Source organism: Apodemus sylvaticus, chromosome 9 (assembly GCF_947179515.1).
Source record: "Apodemus sylvaticus chromosome 9, mApoSyl1.1, whole genome shotgun sequence".
NCBI classification, from domain to species: domain Eukaryota; kingdom Metazoa; phylum Chordata; class Mammalia; order Rodentia; family Muridae; genus Apodemus; species Apodemus sylvaticus.
The window spans coordinates 27,339,851-27,364,144 of NC_067480.1; the positions used below are offsets into that span (position 1 = coordinate 27,339,851).

The 24,294-nt window shown below is 44.9% G+C and overlaps 1 protein-coding gene across 1 annotated transcript in view; it reads left to right on the plus strand.

Moving 5' to 3' along the window:
* Positions 1 to 23,872, plus strand: part of Pde6d (phosphodiesterase 6D) — a 45,808-nt gene extending 21,936 nt beyond the window's left edge. Inside the window, exons 2-5 of the mRNA XM_052191788.1 lie at positions 18,380 to 18,468; positions 19,483 to 19,608; positions 20,666 to 20,771; positions 23,302 to 23,872. Coding sequence (XP_052047748.1) covers positions 18,380 to 18,468; positions 19,483 to 19,608; positions 20,666 to 20,771; positions 23,302 to 23,383 — 403 coding nt within the window. The 3' untranslated portion in view covers positions 23,384 to 23,872. The remainder of the gene's footprint in view (positions 1 to 18,379; positions 18,469 to 19,482; positions 19,609 to 20,665; positions 20,772 to 23,301) is intronic.
* The last annotated feature ends 422 nt before the right edge of the window (positions 23,873 to 24,294 follow it).

The window sequence follows — 24,294 nt, forward strand, 5'->3', positions numbered from 1 at the left end:
AAGAGAACTTTTGACTGATAGAAACTTGGGTTTCATTCTTAACCCTGATCTTTCTTATGACACAGGTTTCCAGGATGCTTTCTGAAAGGCAGAGAGGCTAGTGGCACTCCCTGGAGGAAAACCTCAGTTCTGGTGTCTAGGGAGTGATGTTAGAGCCAGAGCTGGTGACGGTGCTTGGCTCTCCCTGGGGAAACCTTGGAAGGGAAGAACAAAAGAACTGGCCCATTAGGATCGTCTGACGCTAATTCATAGAAAGGACACTTTCTATCTAAAAAATAAATCAACCCAAAGTATCACCTTCATCTTTGTTCCACTAGTTATGAGATTTTTAATAGTAGGTAAAGTGTTAATATCTCAAAACTTAGTTTTCTCACCCAGAATTTAAGGTAACCGTAATAAGAAGACCCAACAGAGTTTTGTTTTTGTCATTCACTGATGCAACATTTGGGACAGCATCTGTTAAATATAGAGAAAATAACTGTACAAGCCAGTAAGAAAGGCTTTGTGTTAGTACAATGTGAGTGAGTTTTTCTGTATCCTGGGTTCTCCTACTAATTTTGTTTGGTGCAATGCAGTCCTGGGGCTGAAACCCGAGGCCCATCACACACTGAGTGCGTGCTCTGCTTCTGGGCTGCATGCATCCCTGTATTGAACTTTGTTTAACTTTTGCAAAAGTCTTGTATTGCATTTTAGAGTTTAGGCAAACAGCACCAAGAAGGTAAGGGAATTTGTTGCTCTTGCAGAAGACCTGGGTTTGGTTCTCAGCACCCACAAAGTGGCTCACAGCCATCACTAACTCCAGTTCCAAGAGATCTGATGAATTTTCTCAGACACGTGTGGTGCAGACTCCTACTGGCAAAAGTCATACATGTAAGATATTTTTTTACAAATTTTGTTTTAACAAGTCCTGGAGTTGGTGAGTTACTCAGTGGGTAAAAAAGCAGTTGGCAAAAAACCTGGCAACCCAAGTTCAATCAATCCCTGTAACCCTCACAGCAGTGGAAAGAGGGGAAGCTGTAAAGTTGTCCTCTTGTCTCCCCATGCACTCCCCGGATACATACAATGAACTCACACAGTAATAATTTTAATTGTTTTTGTTTTGTTTTGTGTTTGTTGGATTTGGCTTTTTTGAGACAGGGTTTCTCTATATAGCCCTGGCTGTCCTGGAACTCACTCTGTAGACCAGGATGGCCTCGAACTCAGAAATCCACCTGCCTCTGCCTCCCAGAATATTGGGATTACAGGCATGCACCACCACCGCCTGGCATAATTTTAATTGTTAAATGAAGTTAAATCACAAAACTATTAAATGACAGAGCCATGATTGTCCCCCTAGCTGAAGACCTCACATTTTGTTCTATCTGATGAAAGAGGCGCAGCGGAGCTGAACACAATGGAACACTGGAATACAAATTAATAGAGAGACAGGAAGGATGAGAAATGCCCACTAGGAAAGGATAAAAAGGATTAGGAAACTCACATGGAGAAAGAGAAAAATACTGGTTAATTGTTAACCTTCCTTAGCTAGAGCAGATGGTTTTCAAGTTGAGGTAGAAACAACCTTGTCAAGGGTATTGACCTCTGGAGTCTACTAGACTTGATCTAGAGAAAGGGGCAAGGGGCACACTGAGAGGTTCTGAACAGGGAACTAGCATTAGGTAAGAGAGAGTTAAAAAAAGATGACTCTGGTGGCACTGGGTTGACATGGAGAGGGAAAAGATGAAGGAACAAAAGCAGTGATATTCTTGCCAAAACCCAGTGGTGACATGGAAATGTAACCACCATTTCAGTGGGGGAAATATCAGGACCTGGTATACTGTCCAGGAAGGAAGGTCACAGGGAAGTTGTGCAACAGCCAAATAAAAAGTATTTAAAGATCAAATTCTGCACCAAAATAACCTTACTCTCATTCAGCAGGCTAGACACCTTGAGAACAGTTTATCAATGATATCTACTCCAGCCATAAGCGTCCTGTACTCTCACATGCCAGCTTCTCCAGGCCACAGTCGTTTCTGATAGCTCTCCCCACAGTTACTGCCCATCAGAAAGGCTTCATTAAGTTGAACCCTGCCTCGCCAGCTCACTGTGCGGCTGCATCTGCCCACCCTCACTATAGCAGGTGAAATTGCATTTCCTCCATGCTTTGCCTGGTAATCATTGGAGTCTGTGTGCTCCTTCATGTGTAAGAATTCTTACAGTAATATACTGACCCCTTGGCTGTAATAGTATAAATATTTTTCTCAATTTTTATTTGACTTGACTTTATGGTTTCAATCTACAGGTTTTTTGATTTTAGTTCCTGGAGTATTTTCAAAATTAAAGCTATGTACTCAGGTATTACACAAATGCATGTTTCTTGGGAAGATTTAGTTGTTCTTTTTTTCATGTGTATGGGTCTTTTGCTTGTGTGTGTATGACTACACACCACATGTGTGCCTGGTACCCAGGAAGGCCAGAAGACGGTATCAATCCCTCGAAATTGGCGTTATAGGTGGTTATGGGTCGCCATATATAAGTCCTGGGAGCCAAACCTAGGTCATTTAGGAGAACAGCAGTGCTCCTAACCTCTCAGCCCTCTTCTCCAGTTAGAAAATTCTTGTCATTTGGTTAGGGTTTTTTTTTTTTTTTTTTTTTTTTTTTTTTTTTGAGGCAGAGTCTCACTATGTCATCTGGACTGTCCTGGAACTTGCTGTGTAAACCAGGCTGGCCTCAAAACTCAAAAACCCAACTGTGCCTCCTGAGCATTAGAAATAAAGGCATTTGCCAACATACCTGGCATAATTTTTAAAATTACATTTGTGTGTGTGTGCATGTGTACATGCATGTGTGCACTAACAGGACATACTTGTAGAGGTCTGAGGACCAATTTGTAATAGAGTTGGATCTCTCCTCCTACATTTCTGTGATTTCTAGGGACCAAATTTAGGTCGCCAGACTTTCATAGAACCATTCATTACCCCCTGAGCCCGCCCTCCTGCCAGCTTTTGTTTTGAGACACAGTCTCTTTGGGTAACTCAGTTTTTCTTAGAACATGTAATCCTTCGGCCTGTAGTCTCCTCAGCTGAGATTATTGGTTATGTACTACAACATCCAGCAACTTTCTCTGCCATTTCATCTTTAAACTTCATTTTTAAATTATGTTGGATTTAAAGGAAGCTGCAAAAATAATAGTGTATTGACCCATTTGCTTCAAGAAATCCATATTGGTCATGTCTGTCACCATGGAGTATTATCAGAACCAGGCAGTCAGCAGAGTCACAGAGGAGCTGACTGCTGTTTTAAGGCTGGGAAGCAGCCTAGTGGCAGAGTTAGCAGAGTGCTTACAGAGCAGAAGAGCCAGGCTTGGCTTCAGGCAGATCTTGTAAGTGAACGAGTTAGGAGGGAGCCAGACGGAGAGTAAAGTGTGAGAGGAACTTGGTAGACCTCCTTGCCAAGCCAGATCTACAGAATGTCCTCCCCTTTATCTGAGTGATCCTTCTAGGTTTGCCAAGTATCGACCACAGGGTTCAGGGCATGTCAGATTACTTGTGTTGCTCTGCTATTTGGCTTGCTCTGTTTCCAGGGGAAGAGCAGGGGAGGGAATCCACAGCCTCTGCTGTTGTTACCAATCAAAAGCAACCGGCTCCATAGGCCTCCCTTGTGACTCTGACTTAAGGCAGGGGAAAATAGTGGAGACAAATTGACAGAGGCCACCTTTGCCAGCTATCATTAAGTTACCATAGAAGTGCAAATTCTCCTGGTCACACAGTGTTACACTGAAAGTGGTTTTAGATATAGATTGTTTTATCTTTTTTTTTTAAAGATTTATTTATTATATGTAAGTACACTATAGCTGTCTTCAGACACCAGAAGAGGGCATCAGATCTCTCTATGGATGGTTGTGAGCCACCATGTGGGTGATGGGATTTGAACTCATGACCTTTGGAAGAGCAGTCAGTGCTCTTACCCACTGAGCCATCTCTCCAGCCCCTAGATTGTTTTATCTTGCCACTAGAGGAGATACTTAAAGAGTGTGCTTAACATAAAGGAAGCTCTGTAAGCAGTGATGCAATTTAGATTATACTGCTTAAAAAGGATAAAATGCAACTCAATGAAGAAATCAGATGGGAAGGGGCTTTAAGTGTGGAGTGAAAGGGCCAGGTAGTGGTGGAGGCACACCCTTTTAACCTCATCAGCACTTGGGAGGCAGAGGCAGGCTGATCTGAGTCCAAGGCCAGCCTGGTTTACAAAGAGTTCCTGAACATCCAGGGATACACAGAGAAACCCTGTCTTTAAAAAAAAAAAAAAAAAAAAAAAAAAGAGCCGGGCTGGGGTGGCGCACACCTGTAATCTCAGCACTTGGGAGGCAGAGGCAGGCGGATTTCTGAGTTTGAGGCCAGCCTGGTCTACAGAGTGAGTTCCAGGACATCCAGGGCTATACAGAGAAGCCCTATCTTTTATAAAAAAAAAAAAAAAAAAAAAAAAAAAAAAAAAAAAAAAAAAAAAAAGAAGAAGAAGAAGAAGAAAAGTGTGGAAGGCAAAGGTGTTCGTAAAGATTGTTTGTGCTGAGGACTTCAGTATCTATGCTGCCTGTTTCTAAACTGCCAACGACCAGCTCCAGGACCTGTCTGGGTCTCTCAGGGTGACTCTTTTTTTGTTGTTGTTTGTTTGGGGTTTTTTGTTTGTTTGTTTGTTTTTTTCCGAAAATCCGTCTGCTTCTGCCTCCCAAGTGCTGGGATTACAGGCGTGCGCCACCACACCTGGCTTTTGGTGACTCTTGATAAAGCACCAGGACCAAAGCAGCTTGCAGAGGAAAGGATTTGTTTAACCTACACTTCCGCATCACAGTCTATCATTGAAGAATGCAGAGCAGGATCTCACGAAGTGAGTCAGGACCTGATGCAGAGGCCACGGAGAGGCACTGCTTATTGGCTTGCTCCTCACAGCATGCCCAGCCTACTTTTTATAGAACCTAAGCCCACCTGCCCAGGGGCGGTAATTAAGAAAATGTCCTACAGGAGCTGTAGAGTTGGCTCAGAGCTTAAAATGTTGAGAGCACTTGTTGCTCTCACAGAGGGCTAGGATTCAATTCCAAGGACCCACATGGTAGTTCACAACCCTCTGATCCAGGGGATCTGAGACCCTCTTTGGATCTCTGTGGTACCAGGCACACGTATGGTACACATACATACACGTAGACAAAACATTCATGCACATTAGGAGGAGGAGGAAAATGCCCTACAGTTTAGGGAAACTGTAGGGCATTTCCCATCTTTTGGAGGCATTTCTGAACTGAGGTTCCTCCTCCCAGGTGTCTTTAGCTTGGGTCAAATTAAAAACTAGCACAGTTGACCCCTTGTCAGCTTGACACACAAGGTTATTAAGACATAACCTTTCCTTTGTCTCCAAGATCTCATATTAATGTTTCCATTACCACAATATAAGCCATTCCAACCTTTTAAAAATTTAAGCATGAGCAGTGGTGGCACACGCCTTTGATCCCAGCACTTGGGAGGCAGAAGAAAGCAGATTTCTGAGTTCAAGGCCAGCATGGTCTACAGAGTGAGTTCCAGGATAGCCAAGACTATACAAAGAAACCGTCTCGGAAGAAAAAGAAAAGAAAGAAAAGGAAAAAAATTCAAACACTTAAAGTCTAGGTTTGTTTTTTTAAAAAAATATTCAAAAATCTCTCTAAAAATACAAAGTCTCTAAGAGTTCAAAATCTTTCAACTGTGGGTTCATGTTAAACCAAAAATATTTCAATAGTTTCTTATTCCAAGAGAGAACCAGGGCACAATCTGAACAAAGCAAAACCAATTCCAGCAGTGTAAATAATTGCAGTGTATGTGATTCACTATCTTTTGGGCTCCTCCACAGGGCCTGGGTCACTCCTCTGGCTCCACTCTCTGCAGCACACACAGCTTGTCTTCTAAGCTCTGGCTGGCTCCACTCCACTGCAGCTGTTCTTGATAGTTCTCCTGTGATGCTGGCATCTCCAAAGTACTGGGGTCTTCAGCTGCATCTGGGCTGCACTCTCACCAGTAGCCTCTCCTGGGCTCTCTTCACCGCCATGTTCTCTGCATGACCCCTTCAGTCCTGGGGTTCCAACTGCTTCTAAGGCTGTACCTTCTCCAGTGGTCTCTCAGAGTGCCAAGCTTCAGGGGCTCTTCATGACCCCTTCAGACCTTCCAAAGCAGGACTACTCTTACACATGACTAAGTTCAGCTACCAGTACAAGGTTCAACATCACAGCTTATGTGTGTTGACCCTGAGGCAACAATCCCCAGATTTCACCTGATGATGCTGGCCTTAATCACGGCTAATTTCTCAGCACCAGCTGACCAGCATCAGTTGTCCCAGTAAAGCAAAGGCTTCATATCAGTGGAGCTGGTCTCCTGTTGATCACAACTGGCTCTTCAGTTCCCATTAGCCAGAATCTAGCAAATGGCCTGTTAAGAGTCTCCAGGAGACTCCCAAACTGCCACAAGCCAACCCCTTGTTTTCATTTCCCTCAATACTTTCTTCCAAGCTCCTACAGAACTGTGCTCTTCAATACTCAGTGGCTGTTCTAGCCCAATTTTCCAAAGTCTTCCACAATCCTCCCAAAAACAACACGGCCAGGTCTGTCCCAACAACAGCTCATGATCTTGGCACCAGTTTCTGGTTTCAGATTACTATTGCTGTGACGAGTAACCAAAAGCAGCTTGGGAAGGAAGGATTTATTTAGCTTACACTTCCACATCACACAGTTCTCCCTGAAAGAAGACAGAGCAGGGCAGGGACCTGGAGGCAGGAACTGATACAGAGGCCACGAAGGGTGCTGCTTACTAGCTTACTCTTAAGGCTTCAGCCTTTCTTATAGAACCCAGGACCACTGCCCAGGGTTGTCCCACCCACAATGGGCTGGGTCCTGCCTAATTAATCACTAATTAAGAAAATAAACTACAGCCCTATCTCATGGAGGCATCTTCTCAGTTGAGGTTCTTCCTCTCAGATGTCTCTAGCTTGTTGAAATTGACATAAAACTAGCCACACAGAGGCAAGTACACTGATAAGTGAGCTGCATCACCAGCCCTGTTTTCTGAAACATAATATATAGAAAACAGACCAACCTTGGATTTGATATGTAGCCCAGGCTGTCTCTAAACAAACAATCCTGCCTCAGCCTCCCAAATACTGGGATTAGAGGCAAGTACCACCACACCTGGCTCAGTATAATACTTCTTACTAGGGCATAATTGGGCCACCAGGATGGCTCAGTGGGTAAAGGCACTTGCTATCAAGCCTGACCAGAATTCAATCCCCAGAAACCACATTGTAGAACAAGGAGAACCAATTTCCACAACTCATTGGACTCCACATGAGTACCTACACAGATACACAAATCAAATAAATATAATTTAAATGTTTTAAATAGGGCATAAATTTTAGAAGTTATGACCTAGGAGCTGAAGAGATAGCTCAGCAGTTAAGGCACATACTGATCTTGCATAGAATTTGAGTTCAGTTCCTAACACTCATGTCAGGCAACTGACAGACACCTATAGCTTTGCCTCCAGGGGATCCTCAGCTATCTTCTGGCCTCTTCTGGCATGTGGTGCTCGCACACACAGAAAAAATATATATATTGTATGTATGTATGTGTGTGTGTATATATATATATATTATATGTGTATATATATTTTAACATGGTTTAGATGTATATTTGTTTTAAACATGGTTCTGGAAAGCTGGCTCATCAGTTAAGGATATTTGCTACTTTTGCAGAAGGGCCAGGTTTGGCAACTCCTAACCACCCATAATTACAGTTCCATAGGAGGGTTAGGGCAGGTAAGGTGGCTCAGTGAGTGAAGGCACCTGCTGCCAACCCTGATGACTTGAGTTCAGTCCATTTCCTAGGGTTCCCATGTCAGAAGGGGAAAACTAAAACTCCTCCCATCGGTTGTCCTCTGGCTTCCTCACATGCAGCATAGCACTCACACATAAATGCACAGGATAAACAAATATAATGAGAGAGCTGTTAGAGGTGTGTGTGTGTGTACATGCATATTAGAGAACAACTTTGAGTTCCCCAAAGCCAATGTAATAGGACAAAACTAATACCCGTTACATATCTATCATGCAAACCCACACACAAAAATGAAGAAGAAAAAAAAAAGCAGTTAAGGTACACTGGGAATCTTTCGTAAATTCAGGCTACTATAATGACCACAGATAGGATGTCTTCTATACAATGAAGCGTCTGCTGTTCTGGAAGCCAGAGCTCTGAGACAGTACCAAAATAGTTGATTTCTTCTAGATTGCACTCTCCTCAGTTTGGGTCTTCACATGGTGGAAGGACAGGGAAAGTTCTCTGGGGTCCCTTTATAAGGACCAAAACCCACTTGTGGGTGTACCACTCTCGTGACCTAATCACCTAGCACGATCATATTAGGAGTCAAAGTTTTATCCCTGAATTTGATGGGACCACAGACTAGTATAAGAAATAAAGATGGGCTGTAGGGCTGTCTCAGGTTAAGAGCACTTGCTGCTCTTCCAGAGGACCCAGGTTCTGTTCCCAGAACCCACATGGAGGTTCAGGGCTGTCTGTAAATAACTGCAGTCCCAAGGGCTTCGACACCCTCTTCTGCTCTGTCGGGCACCCCACACGCTTCTCTTGGCACGCTTACATACACACAGGCAAAACACTCATACACAAGACAGAAGCAAAATATTTGTTATTTTAAATCAGATATTTAAGGAGAAATACTAACCCCATGCTCCTGGTTTGGACTCCATCTCTAGTATAGTACCTTAGAATACGAAGGCAGCAAGTTGTACTTATATGTACTCATTGCACAGAGTTGCTTTTTTTTGTTTTTATATTTATTGGGGTGGGGCAGTTTGCATGCCATAGTATGTGTGGGAAGGTCAGAGGACAACTCGAAGGAGTCAGTTCTTTCCTCCCTCCATGTTGGTTCCAGTGATTCAACTCAGATCGCCAGAGTTTTGCTTATTTTCTTTCCTTAGAAAAATGGTAGCTTTTATTATTTTATGTGTATGAGTATTTGGCCTGCACATATGTCTATACACCATGTGTTTACCTAGTACCCATGGAGACCAGAAGATCCCCTAGGATTGGGGTTACCGGTGCTTGTGAGCAGCTGTGTGAGTATTGGGTATCTAACCCAAGTCCCCAAAACAGCCAGTGATCCATCTGCTTCTGCCTCCCAAGTGTTGGAGTTGGGATTAAAGGTGTGCGCCACCACCACCCATTGGAAAGCAAGGTTTTTAGCTAGGTCAGAGCAGCTTTTTGAGAAACAATGGACTAGAGTTTGGAAGAATTAGGAATTTAGAAATACAATAGAAGATAGTCTCTTTTTACACAAGTAAGGCTGGCTTCAAACTCACATCCTCCTCCTGTCTGCCTCTGCCTTCCAAGTGTGGGATTAAAGGCATAAGTTGGCATGTCCAGCAAGAAGAGGATGTCCCGACTAGTTTAAGGACAAATGTCAGCAGCAGAAAATAATCATTGTAGATGGTTTGGGGTTTGGTCGGGATAAAGTGCATAGATAAGTTGGTAGGAAGGCATGTGCTCTGTAGGTAAGCCGCTACCACTAAGTGACCCCCAGCTCCGCAGTCATTATGTCTTTGTGATCACCCTCCCAGCCTCTCCCCCCAAAAAAGCTTTTAGTGCAAAATTCAAGGTGAAAACAATCTACAAATTACAAGGAATTAAAGCTGTTTTGTTTGAAATACTAAAACTACAGGAACCATCAAATGTAAAATACCCAGGGCCTGTGCGTGTGCGTGTGCGTGTGCGTGTGTGTGTGTGTGTGTGTGTGTGTGTGTGAGAGAGAGAGAGAGAGAGAGAGAGAGAGAGAGAGAGAGAGAGAGAGCGCTAGGCACTTAGAAGGTAAAGGCTGCATAGTGTTATCATCTGACAGCGCCTGCGCTGCCACGGTACTGAGTATCAGGCGTAGGCCTGGGGGATTAACCAAAAACACAGACACGGGTCATTCTGCAAGGAGAATGCCAAAGCTTTACTGAGAGACCAGCAATATATATACTAGAGGCCAGGGAAGGGAACAGGAAAAAACAATTATAGTCATAGGTCAGGCACCTGGGAAGTCCGTACCACACCGGGAAGGAAGGCAGGAATCAAGCTAAGCCTAAGCCACAGGATGTTTTGCTCTCAAGAAACCTGTGCAAACAGCTCAGCTGGGGGCGTTGAGCCAAGCTCTCTGGTTCCCAACAGTCATCACCCTCCTTCCTCACACCCAAAAAGAGAGTTTTCATTTTTATCATTATTTCCAGTACTGTGTATTTGTGTGAGCCTGTGCCTGTTGGATCCCCTGGAGCTATAATCACAGGCAGTTGTCAGCCACCCAATTCGGTGCTAGGTACTGAATTCTAGTCCTCTCCATGCTCTTAAATGCCGGCCCACCTCTTCAGCTCCAAGAAGTAGTTCTTATCTGTATTCTTCTGTAGATGAGAATGAGAGACAGGATGGAAATTAATACATAAGCAGCATAAAGGACCTTAGTATGTTCTCTGGGCATCGCAGGGGACAGAAGCCAAGCACTCAAGTCACCTTTCCGTTGCTTTTCTCTTATTAAAAGCTGGAGAGAAAGCAGGTATGTTGGTACCTGCTTATATCTCAGCACTCATGAGGCAGTTGTCATACACTCCTGGCCTACCTAGCTCATTCTGGGCTAGTCAGGACTACATAGCAAGAGCCTTTCATTTTCTACTCTCTTGCCCCCCAACAAAAAAGTCAGGAAGACAGAATAAGGCAATGTGTGATGGTAGAAAATTTGAAAATAATTGATGTTATCTCCTTGTCGGAGGGACTTGGTTGGTTGGTTGGTTGGTTGAATATTGTTTTTTTATTACTGTCATTTTCAGTCATGCGTATGTGTGTGTTGTTGCCTGTTGGATTGCCTGGAGCTGACATCACAGGCATATTTAATACAATCTCTCTTGTGTAACTCTGGCTGTCCTGGAACCTGCTACGTAGACCAGGCTGGCTTAACTCACAGAGATCCTTCTGCTTCTGCTGGGATTGAAGGAATGGCATACCATTCCCACTCAAAACTCTTTGGGGAGTTTTTAATCCTAAATACTTATATCCCACACTTGCATCGTGGTATATAATGTACTGATGCTTTTTTAAGCATTCCATGTAATCCTGGCCCAACCTTCAAGGTCCTAGTTTCTGTTGTTTGTTACTTACAACCTGAGACCAGGCTGATTAAATGACCGTACTCACCTTCTGTGCGGCAGGTGTTCTACTTCTCTCTCGGATCTTCCTTATGACTGTATAGTAGCATGCCCTGTGGTCTCCATCTGTGCCTTCCTGGCCCAAATAAAGGCTTGAGACTTTTTATATAAACATTTTCTCTTTTTAAAAAAAATTCTGAGTGTATAAGGTCTTTTGCCCACATGTATGTCTGTGTACTGCTTGCATGCCCAATGTCCACAGAGGCCAGAAAAAGGCATTCAGTTCCCTAGAACTGAAGTTACAGAGAATTGTGGTAACTAGGTGGGTGCTGAGAATTGAACCGCAGATCTGGAAGAATTACCAGTGTTCCCTGCTGAGCTGTCTCTCCAGCGATTTCAAATAGATCTAAGCAAGATTGCTTACTATTAAAATTCTAGCTGGGTGTTATGGTTCATACCTATAACCCCAGCACTCTGGAGACAGGGGTAGGAGGATCATCGTTAAGTTTGAGGCCAGATTTGTCTGCCTAGCAAGGATTAAAAAACAAAACAGAAAGGGCTGGAGAGATGGCTCAGCGAGTAAGAGCACAGACTGCTCTTCCAAAGGTCGTGAGTTCAAATCCCAGCACCCACATGGTGGCTCACAACCATCCTTAAAGAGATCTGATGCCCTCTTCTGGTATCTGAAGACAGCTACAGTGTACTTGCATATAATATATAAATAATTTTTTTTAAAGTGGCATAAGGTAAATTACATGAAACTGTGACTGTCTGCCAGTCTACAGACTTCCTTTTTGTTCTCCTCTGTCCTGCCCTGTCTCCATTCTGAGCTGTAGGCGGTGTTTCTAGACCCAGCCTCCCACACCCCCCTCCTTCTGTTGCGTCTTTCTTGTTCCCTGTGTGTGTGTTTCTTGTGTCTTTTCTCCTTCCCTTCTCTGATTCCCCACTCTCTCTGTTCTCTTCCCTCTTCCTGGTTTCTCTCATTCTTTCCTCTTCAACTGGCATATGAGGTCCTGGCATGTTCAGTCAATCTGTTTATGATATAGAAAATGATGTGACCATTTTCATTTAAAACTAAGACTCCTAGAACCAGTGTGTTCATCGCAAAATGCCTGTGGCCATTTCGCCCCTTTTAGCTTATTTCCTTCATTCACATCTCTCAAAGAAATGGACCTGGTACCCATTCCTCCAGCTCAGTGGTTCTCAACCTCCCTAAAGCTGCAACCGTTTAATACAGTTCCTCCTGTGTTGCGACCCCCAACCATAAATTATTTTCTTAACTGTTATTTTGCTACTGCTATGAATTATCATGTAAATATCTGATATACACGATATCTGATATGTGACACCAGTGAAAGGGTCATTCAGCCCCAAAAGGGTTGTGACGCACAGATTGAGAAGCACCGTGCTAACTGCTTTCTCCCAGTCCTAGGTTCTCCCTTTGCGCTGGGCTCCCTTCTCCACCACTGCCTTCCACGTTCCACTTCAGGCTCCGGCTCCTCTCTTAGCTCATCTACATTCTTTTATTTGTTTGTTTGTTTGCTTACTTACTCAATTCATGAGTGTTGTTTCTGCAAGTATGTATGTGCAGCACATGCCCAGGTGCCTGTGGAGGCCAAAGAGTGCTTTGGGTCACCTGCACTGAAGCCACAGTGTCTGTGAGCTGCCATCTGAGTTCTGGAGCCCGGGGCCGCCCTCAGCAAGAGCAGGCGTTCTCTTACCCAACCACTGAGCCACCTGTCCAGCCCCCCATAGGTACCCTAACACACACACACACACACACACACACACACAATTGATAAAGCCTTTGAGCTAAGAGCCTCCTGTTCTTCATGTTATTTGCTTTCTTTTTTATCTTTCTGGAGGTTTAATATTTTTCAAGCTTTAACTTTTCTCTGAAGCCTATTATTTTATCTTGAAACTAATTTTTATTGTTGTTTTTACTTATTGGGTGTGTGCGTGTGTGTGTGTGTGTGTGTGTGTGTGTGTGTGTGTGTGTATTGGGGAGGGAGCATATGACTACCACAGTTTACATGTGACAGTCAGAGGACAACTCATGGAAGTGGCTTCTCTCTTTCCACCATTTGTGTACCAGGGATGGATCTCGTCAAGTTTCGTGGCAAGCACCTCCACCAACCCTGAAGCTTACTTTTAAAGCTATTGGTACTTTTGCATGTGAGGGCATTTTACCTGGTCTGGTCCCTAATGGGGGAGTCCTAATACCAAGAAGGGCTCTCCTCCAAGAGAGACTTCCTCTGTTCATCCTCCTCACAGGCACCAAGGAGCCTTTACACGGGAGATGACCTGGCTGACCCAGAGCGCAGTGTTATAAATAGTGTCCAGCACCCCCTCCGTTAAAGCCTGCCGGCCTAATCCTCACTCTAGATTGGAATTGACTTGACCTTTGAGCCTCAAGACTCAGGTCGCTTTTTCCTCTGGAAATCCTGCTTAACAGAAAGCTGCTAAAGCAAAGATGTTTTGGTTTTGTTTTCGGTTTTGTTTTTTGAGACAGGGCCTCACAATCTATCATGCTTCATCCTCCCCCATGCTAAAACTGTCAGTCAGTTGCTTTTTGGGTAGTTCCATCCCTGTCTATCTGTCTGTCTCTGTCTATCCCTCTACCGAGTTCCTCCCTCAATTCTTAGAATGAACCCAGAGACCCCAGGACAATGAGAAGCCAGCCCACCACTGAGCCCCAGCCTCACTTGTCACTCCTAAAGCTACAGAACCTGAAGGAGCCTTAGTTACTTCCACCCCACCACCCTTAAATAGGACACTCATATTTGTCTGCTCTCATGTCGTCTATAGTAGATAAAATGTGACAAGTCCCTATCACTGTGGAATGAAACACTTCATCTATACACTGGCAGTTTTCAGATTAGGGTACATTAAAGAACTTGAAGTTGTTGAGATAACCAAGACACTTTTCTTTTATGTCTTTGAGTGTTTGCCTTCATGTATGTATGTGTTCAGTGTGTGTGCAGTGCCTGTGGAGGCCAGAAAAAGGTGCCACATTCCCTGGCAGTGGAGCTACAGGCAGTTGTGAGCCACCTGTATGCCCTGTTCTGTGACAGTCATGCTGTGTTTTGACCTCTCTGGGCACCTGCTCTTGTATGCACAGACCCACACAAAACCACACACATACACCTAATTAAAAACAAGGGTTTATCCAGGCTGTGGTGGTGCATGCTTTAATCCCAGCACTTGGGAGGCAGAGGCAGGCTGATTTCTGGGCTTGAGGCCAGCCTGGTCTATAGAGTGAATTCCAGGACAGCCAGGGCTACACAGAAACCCTGTCTCGAAAAACCAAAAAATTAAAAATTAAAAAAAATATATTAAAAAAAAAAAACACAAGGGATTGGGGGGATTGCTCAGACGTTAAGAGCACAGGCCACGTCAGGCAGCTCACAACCGCCTTTATCTCTAGCCCCAGCAGAGAGACCTTAGGCTTCTATGGATACCCACGCACATACACATAATCTTATTTCTTGGCATTATAATATAATGACACCATTCCCCACCACCACCTCCAGTTCTTCCAAACCCTCCCTTTCCAACTCGCTCTCTTTCACTCATGACCTCTTTTTTCTTAGTTGTTGAGAGATACACATAGCTTTAAAGTAATATAAATAAATCTTTTGCATCCCAGAGTTTTCTTGCTGACGAGGGCCAGGGGCATTTCTCATCCAGACGCTGCTTGAGCTGAGCCTGTCTCTGTAAGGCTTTTCCTAGCTGTAGCTTTGCTAAGAATGCCTTGGCTGCCTGCGAGTTGGGGATCGTAGACACAAGTGCATCTGTGTTTGGTCTTGTCTTTTAACTTATAGACACTCTGATGTGCACGTTGCTGCAGTGGGCACACAGGACAATACTATAAAGTCTTGAGAGGCCTTTGCAGAGCAGGCCAAGCAAGGACAAATCTTCTACAAATCTGGAGCTTAAGGCATCGGGGCCAAGTCTGAGCTCAGAGTCAGTTGACAGGGCAGCAGTGTCAGCTGTCCCCATCCAGGATGGGGAAGCTTTCCCTTGCACATGCAAGGGTAGGTAGGCAGAGTTTTAGTTCTTAAAATCGAGTGCTATGACCTAAGTAGAAGGTTATATGTGGAAGCTGCATTTAAATTCAGTTACTTAAAATAAAAGGTAGGAGTTTAACTTAGTTGAAGAGTTTAGCTTAGCATGTGGAAAGCGCTGGATTCTATCCCCAAAACAATAGATATAGGTAAAGAAGAACTCGGTGGCCCAAAGCCTGGTCAGGTACTTCGGAGGGCTGGTTAGGACTCACATACCGAGAGGAAAAAGGCATGCATAACTGTGGCTTCTGGCCTAATTACTCAAAAACCTAGCCTGCCGGACAGCCCAAGCTTATCTTGTGTATATTCTGCATAACAGCAAAATGTAGACCTTCTCTGGGTGAATGTCATCTTGTCACCCATGTAGTGTACAGCAGCTGTGCTCTGCAGGGGCCTCAGCTGACCTCAAGTCAAACAGTGGAAGAGGGTGGCAAAGATCTACCCGAAATGTAGAGGCCAGGGCCTGCACCAAAGGCCACGCAGCAGGAACAGGCAAGTAGGTATGTCTGTGCAAGCTCACACAGAAAGCTCTTCCTCAAATGCTGTGCAATGCCAGGTTCAGGACCCCAGAACTACGGTCTCCAGTGTCCAAGCCTGGGCCATGTGCTTGCCTCAGCTGTACGGGGGAGAAGAGAGATCCACCTCTCCTCACTGCTGAGGGGCAGCACAGCCCCAGCCTCTCAGAGGAGGGAGTGGCATGGCCTTTGTTGCCAAACAAAAAAAAGGCACATACAAGCTTCCTCAACTGCTCAGCCACTTCTCAAAATATTCCTTTATACCTTTTTGTTTGTTTATAGCAATAATTTTCTTTCTCAACCATTTTTAAAAGAAAAAAAGCTTTTTTCATTGAATTATTGTGTTGTTTTGGGGAAAAATAAACTCAGACTAGCCTCTAACTCACAATGTAGCGCAAGCTGCCCTCACACTCAGTAGGTAGACAAAATGACCTTGAACATCTGATTTCCCTTACAAGTACTGGCATTACAGATCTTTACCACAGGGTCTGGCTTCTGTTTACTTCCTGCTTTTGGATCTTAGGCCTCTCAGACTCTTCTATAATTCTCATATCTTTTTTTTTTTTTTCAGTTTTTCAAGACTGGGTTTCTCTGTGGCCCTGGCTTTCCTGGAATTCACTCTGTAGACCAGGCTGGCCCAAAACTCAAGAGATCCACCTGCCTCTGCCTCCCAAGTGCTGGGATTAAAGACGTGTGCCACCACTGCCCGGCTGTCATATCTTTTTAACTCAATTTATTTATGTATTATGTCTGTGAGGTTAGGGCGTGCACTTGTGCCATAGCCAGATGTGGCAATCAGAAGGCAGCTTGCAGGGGTCAGCTCTCTCCTTCTACATGTGTCCCAGGGGTTGAACTCAGGCCATTATGCTTGGTGGCAAGCCTCTCTGCCCACTGAGCCATCTCACCAGGCCCTCTTTGTGTCTTGACTCACCTATTTCCCAGCCTTTATTTTCTTTTTAATTTTTGTTAAGATCTTTCTTCAATTTTCTTCCAGCCTTTACATTAGATTTATTGACTCTGGTACCAAAACTTGTTTTTTCTAGAGGTCTTTATTGTTCTCTGGATGTGCTATTACTATCCTATTTATTGTATCAAACACGGAACATAGAAAATATAAATGTGTAAGTTAGAAGCCATTTTTTTACTAAAAGAGATATTCAGTTGATTACCCCTTAAATTGTAGCAGCCATGAACCACAAAGAATCAACTAATAGAGAACCTGTCGTTACAAGACATCTGGCATTTGGGTTACAGCATGTCTTTCTCATTTTTAAAGGTTGCTTGCGTGCGTGTGTGTGTGTGTGTGTGTGTGTGTGTGTGTGTGTGTGTGTACACATGACTTCGGGCACCCTCTGTGGCCAGAAGAGAGCATTAGATCACCTGGAGCTAAAGATAATTGGCAATTGTGAACCACCTCACATGGATTCTGTAAACTTAACTCTAGACCTCCAACAAAAATAACAACAGTCTTAACCACTGAGCCATCTCTCTGGTAATATCTCTTTATTTTTTAATATTCTTTTTTAATAGTTTGCATCTTGATCTGAAGTCTGTTTTTTCTCTTAGTTGTTTTGATTTGTTTTCATAGTAAATGTCTTGATTTCTGATGATTCTTAGTTGGGTTATGTGTGTATGCCTGTGTGTCTCTCTGGGTGTACATATGCCACAGTATTTTTGTGGAGGTCAGAGAGGTCAGAGGACATCTCCTGGGCATCTGTTCTGCACTTCCACCGTGAGATCCAGGGTCAAGCTCAGGTTGTCAGGCTCCTGCAGCAAGCTCTTTTACGTGCTGGACCGTCTCTCCAGTCCTCACTGTCTCCTCACACTAGAGAGCTCTGGGAGAGCTCTGCCTTAGTGAGTGGGGCTCATGGGCCATATCTGTATGGCTCAGTCCCTTGGCGGTTCCCTGATATCTCTCTCACCTGTTATATTTTTACCTTTTTCTTTTCTTTCTTTCTTTCTTTCTTTCTTTCTTTCTTTCTTTCTTTCTTTCTTCTTCTTCTTTTTTTTTTTTTTTTTTTTTTTTGGCTGATGAGACTTCTTTGACATATTTAGATTTTTTTCACTGATCTTTTTTTTTGGGGGGGGGGTGCTGGTTTTGAGACAGGGTTTCTTTATGTAGCTCTGGTTGTCCTGGAACTCACTCTATAGACCAGGCTGGCCTCAAACTCAGAAATCCACCTGCCTCTGCCTCCCAAGTGCTGGGGTTAAAGGCGTGTGGCGCCACCACCGACTGGCACATCACTGTTGTTTCTCCTCGCCCTCGCTACCAGTTCTAGTTGCTGCCTTTGAGTTCTTTGCTTTCTCCCGTGCTGGGGTTTGAAGAAGGCAGTGAAACTGCTAAGCTCTCTCTCCACCACTGAGCTGCATCCCAGTCCCTGTCTCTGATCTTACCTATCATGCTGTAGATAACGTCTGGGGCAGCCTCTGCCTCCTCCTGTGCATGTCTTTTGGACTCTCTTACATATACTTAGCTGCTTTCTTTCACGGCACTGAGTTATTTAACAGACTTGCTTCAAGATAAACAAGAGTTGGTAGGAGCAGAGTTGAGACCCCTACCCTGCACGGTCAGGATTGCTCTTGAAGCCTCAGTTTTCCTTAATCATACTTGATCAGAAATTGGATGAACCTTCGGGATGCTGAAACAGGGAAGATACTCTGGCAGGGAACAGAAGACCTGTCTGTCCCTGGCGTGGAACATGAAGGTACTTTGCAGCTCTTTGAGTGTACAAACTATGCCCAATGCCAGACCAGAGCCTGGCATCAAGGAGCTAAAGTAAGCACACAGCTACTAGACAGGTGAGCCCTGTAGGTGAACTGAGAGAACACTTCTTGTTCCATTTTTACGTTTCCTTCTCTCACTCCCCGAGTCACCTTAGCTCTGGACCATCTCCAGATCTGGATGTGATGGCATAGTCCTGTAATCCCAGCACTTTACAGGTTGAGACAGAAAGATCGGGAGTTCAAGGCCAGCCTCAGCTATATAGTTAATTTAAAGCCAATCTGGGCCACATGAATCCTTGTCTCAACAGAGGAAAGAGAAAGGAAGTTGTAAGATTTCAACTTTTTCCCTGGGTGGGGGATGGCGGGGTGGCACACGCCTGTAATCCCAGCACTCTGGGAGGCAGAGGCAGACAGATTTTAGTCTACTCTGTAGATTTGGTCTACAGAGTGAGTTCCAGGACAGCCAGGGCTATACAGAGAAACCCTGTCTCCAAAAAACCAAATCCAAAAAAAAAAAAAACAAAAAACAAAAAAAACCTCAACTTTTTTCAGAAGAAAATTTTCATTTTTATCTTTCTTGGGGGTAAAAGGGAAGGTAAATCACTTATTTCAAGGAATCAGAACATAAAGAAGGCACTGACCACCTGCATAGAGAGAGGATGTTCACAACCCAAAGCAGAGGGGTGAGGCCTATGGAGACACCTAGTCTGGTGTTCCTTGACAACAAGTCACATGTGTTGACCATTTAGATCCCTTCTGCCTTCAGCCTGGCGGTAATGCAGTTACCAAGGCATTTAATGGAAGCTAATTGTCGAAACAAATTCTCTAAGGCAGCCAAAGGAACTCCCAGGATCCTCAAGTGTTGTATTAGTGTATTAGTGGTTCTCATTTAGAAAGGTACCAATCTCTCTCTCTCTTCTCTCTCTCTCTCTCCCCCTCCCTCCCTCTCTTTCTCTCTCCCCCTCCCTCCCTCCCTCCCCCCCTTCTCTCATCAGCCCGTGTGCCCAAAAAAATCCTCAAGTGCAAGGCAGTGTCTCGAGAACTGAACTTTTCTTCAGCAGAGCAAATGGAAAAATTCCGCCTGGAACAAAAAGTTTACTTCAAAGGACAATGCCTAGAAGGTATTCTGCTTCCCGAGTGCCTGGAGCTGGGTGTGCAGGAGGGGGAACAGCAGGCCAGGCAGTGCTCTGAGAACACTGGTCTTATCACTGATGGGCTCTCTACGTTCTACAACACTGGGGAACCCCAGCGACAACAAACCAAGACAAGGCTGGGCACAAAAGGGGCTCTGAGCTCTGACACCGGAAGCTTGGGTGCCGGTCACTTGCCTGTGCCTAATGTGGTGTTACAATGTGATCTTTTTTTTCCTTTTTAAGATTTATTTATTTATTTTATGTATGTGAGTACACTGTCACTATCCTCAGACACACCAGAAGAGGGCATCAGATCCCATTACAGATGGTTGTGAGCCACCATGTGGTTGCTGGGAATTGAACTCAAGACCTCTGGAAGAGCAGTCAGTGCTCTTAACTGCTGAGCCATCTCTCCAGCCCCTACAATGTAATCTTGTAAGAAGCAATTATGATGAAGTATAGTATAGGGCTGTATCTACACATAAGCTGTGACTGGTAAGGATTCTAAATTGAGTTCTCAACATGTAAGAGAACATGTAGGCTCTTCCTGGAGAGCTACCTACCTCTGTTTTACTGCAGAGCTTGCTATTCCTAAGGAAATGCTGCTTCTAACGTGCCCTCCTCCCTGATCCTTGTCTATTAGACCCCATAAGGAACATTCCTGTGTGCCCTGGGTATAGGTGTGCACACCTTTAATCCTAGCACTCAGGAGGTAGAAGCAGGTGGATCTCTGTGAGTCTGAGGCCAGTCTAGTCTACAAGTGAGTTCCAGGACAGCCAGAGCTACACAGAGAAACCCTGTCTTGAAAAACCAAAAAAGAAAAAAGGAAAAAAAAGAAAAGAAGCCAGCCTGTGGCACCAATTATAAGATAGTCTGTGAATGCCCCTGTGTCCTTTCGTGTGTCTCTCTGGTTTAGGAGGTATATTGATAGGTTTCTTTCATAGTTCTGGGTAGGAAGAGCCCACTCTAAGGGAGAGGGACACAGCCGATGGTTCCCCCATGCCCACAAGTAGCACCTGCTCACTGGCTTTCCCTTCTCCTTCAGAGTGGTTCTTCGAGTTTGGCTTTGTGATCCCTAACTCCACAAACACCTGGCAATCCTTGATAGAAGCAGCACCTGAGTCCCAGATGATGCCCGCCAGCGTCCTGACGTGAGTGAGGGAGGGCGGGTGAGGGCGGGCCCAGAGTGTATCTCAGGACAGGCTTTCAGGCAGGAGGGACTCCAGGTCCTCCTCACAGGCACAGAACTAGAAAGAATAAAGAGCAAGACATACCCACTAGTATGTCAAGGTGACTGACTTTTGTCCTGTGAAAAATAGCAGGTTCAAAAACTTTAGACGACATTTTAAATTTCCAGTTTACCCTGACTACTTGTCTCCTTGGACAATAATGTCTTATCTTGCTGAGCCTTACTTTCGAGGATATAATGAAGGTTAAAAAAAAAAATGTGACAATGTGAAAGGGAACCTGCACAAAATAAACGTCAAGTCTAGTGACTTCACTCTCTCCCTGAGCCTCTGCACGATGTCTGGACCCCCTTAACTCATCCACCAAAGTGCTCCATCTTAGAGGATAATATTGGACATAGTTCTTCAGAGACTGGCCTATAATTTAATAGCTGTGGTCCAAGAACAGTTTGTTTGTCAGAAACTGTCAGGGGTTGGCAGGATGTCCCAACATTGACCTGCTGCCCTGAGTTCCACCCCTGGAACCCACACTAGAAGGAGGGAATGGTCTCCAAAAGTTGTCCTTTGACCTCTGCACATGTACCAGGGCACACACTTCATGCTACTCCACTAACACACAGCATACACAGATACACAGTAATAATAATACAATTAAAATATAAAAATATTGTCAGTAACTGTCACTTAACCTTTTTCTCTTGGAACAAGATAGTCTTTCAAATGTTTCAGTAGGTCTGGTGTTGTATCGCAGTGGTAGAGAGCTTGCTTAGCATAGGTGAATTCTATGACCTACACTACCAAAAGAAAGTCTCAGTATTAGTGGTGCCTAAAAGGTGAAGGCCTACATCTAATGATGTGACACTAGTTCATCTGGCAGTAACGCCTCCCTAAAAGCCACACCAAGGGGATTAAAGAGCTACAGAAGCGGAGGCAGAGGCAGAGGCAGGCAGATCTCTGTGAGTTTGAGGCCAGCCTGGTCTACAGAGTGAGTTCCAGGACAGTCAGGACTACATAGAGATCTTGTTTCCAAAAAAATTAAATATAAAAAAAAAAAAATTGTATGTGTGTGGGTTTTGCCTGCGTGTAAATGTGTGCAGCACACATGTCCTGGTGCCTGTGGAGGCTGGAGGAGGGTGTCAGCAGGTCCCATGGACCTGGAACTACAGAGGTGAGAATTGCCTTCCTCTGAAGAACATCCAGTACTCTAACTGGAGAGCGTCTCCAGTTTTTTTTTTAACTCAGGACCTCTGGAAGAGCAAGCAGTCAGTGCTCTTAACCACCGAGCCATGTCTCCAGCCCCAAAATAATTATTTTTTAAAATAAAATATTTTTAAACCTTCAAAGGAATTTAGTATGGCAACAGTAGTCCATTTTATAAATGGGAGCTGCCGTTTATGGCTCAGTGGCGGCCTTGCCTGCCATGCACAAGGTCCTAGGCTCATTTTCTGGCACAGCCAGAAAAGGAAAAAGAATACAGAATGAGCCACCGAGATAGCCATCTAACGAGGAAAGTAAACCGCGTTCTCCTGGACAGGGGCCTCGCTTCGGGCTCCTTGGTTACAAACAACAAAATCAAATCCTGGCAAATAGAACCAAGTTAGACAGAGCAGAGACATGGGCAGCTTGGAAAAGACAAGGGCAAGAGGTTTTTGTCTTCCTCCTGGAGTAGCAGAGGAGGGATGCTTTGGTAGGGGGAGGGATGTCTGACCGGCTTGAGTAGAATACTGTAACACCTCAGGGCAGGGAGGGGTTGTCACTCAGCTGACCCAGGCACTAAAAGAGGGATTGTTCACAAGGAAGAGCCGGATGCTACTACCCAAAACCAGGCTGGGCACACCCTGGCTGTCTGCTTTACTCACGTGTTGCAGAAAAAGCTGCCTTCCTGCCGTCAGCCCAGGGCCTGCAGCCATCTGTTAGGATCCAAGCCGAAGGGATCCAGGGGATCTGATGCAGAGACTGCACAGACATCAGGGTGCCAAGGCGAAGGGCGTGCTCTTGTTTCTGACTTTTTCACTTGAGAACAAACCAGTCCCATGAGTTTAACCCTGCAGGACTAACCCGTGTAGACGACCCTTTCATTGTGTTAGCCTTGCTTTGTTTCTGTTTTGAGACAGGGTCTAACTTTGCAGCCCTGGCTGACCTGGAACTCACCATGTCGACCAGGTTGACCTGGAATCACAGAGCTCCACCTGCCTCTTTCCCTCTAGTGCTGGGACTAAAGGTGTGCACACTGTGCCCGGCTTGTTCTCCTGTGAGATAGAACCTCACTGTATAGTCCAGAGTAACCTTGAACTCAGGTCCTCCTGCCTTGGCCTTGTAGACACTGGGGTGATGTACACCACCATACCAGGCTCTGACCAAGGACTATAATGACCCAAGCTAAGGCTCTAGGTGTCCACGTGCCCAGCCCAGAGCGCCCAAATGAACACTGTCTGTGGACAGGGCACCTTGGCCTGTGGCACTCACTTTCTTTACCCTCTCGGTTCTCGCACAGGGGCAACGTCATCATAGAGACAAAGTTCTTTGACGACGATCTTCTCGTCAGCACATCCAAAGTGAGGCTTTTCTATGTTTGAGAGAACTTGTGTGCACTTCCAAGAATCTGGACCAGGGGCAGGAGGAAGCTGTACTTGTTCCTCTGCATATCTGACTTTGATTCTCCAGCTGACTCCTTCAACAGAACCCACCTGTGCTCCAGGGAACCGGCTCTGAGTAGGCGGCCAGTGGCTTTTCTCCCAAACCTCCATCTTCACTGACGAGACTAAACTCCCAACCCCAGCCAAGGGCAGGGAATAAACCTCCACCCCTTCCTGGCGCAACCATGGGAACAAACCTCTACCAGGAGCCACACTTGCGCCTGTAGCCTGCCCCGCCTCCTCCTTCAGCCCTACAGGCTTTCTTTGGCCTCTGATTTTGAAAAAAAACTTACCTTTCTGACCCATTTAGGTTTTTCCTACCACTTCTATTTCATACATTCTCATACCTGTAACTTGTAAAATAGACTATGATATTATTATTACATAATGTAATTAAAGCATTAAAATATTCCTACAGTCTTTAGCATGCCACTGCCTCCTTCTCTCCTTTTTGTCAGGACTGTGAACCTATCTTCATGAAGGAAGAGATTTATCGCTCACATCATAGGATTAGAGCTATGGTTCCCTCCAGAAATAGACTGATAGCTTTTGTTCCCAAATGCCTCCACTGCTGCTTCTGGACATCAGAACAGAGCAATGGTGAGGAAGGGCCTGGGAGCACAGTCCTTCCACGGTGCTCCTTGGTCTTTCTGACACAGAAATCCACAAGGAGTACTTTGATAGGGGCTCACCTCTAGGGCAGAGTCAGTTCACTGTCCTTCACAAAATAACAGCAAGTTCAAGTTATCTGGCGACCAGAATGGCAGGCCTGGCCCTTTGGTCTAGCCTGGCTCCCAAGCTCCTACCCTCCTCCCGAGTCCATTGTGTCCCTGACCATGTCTCTGGCTAAG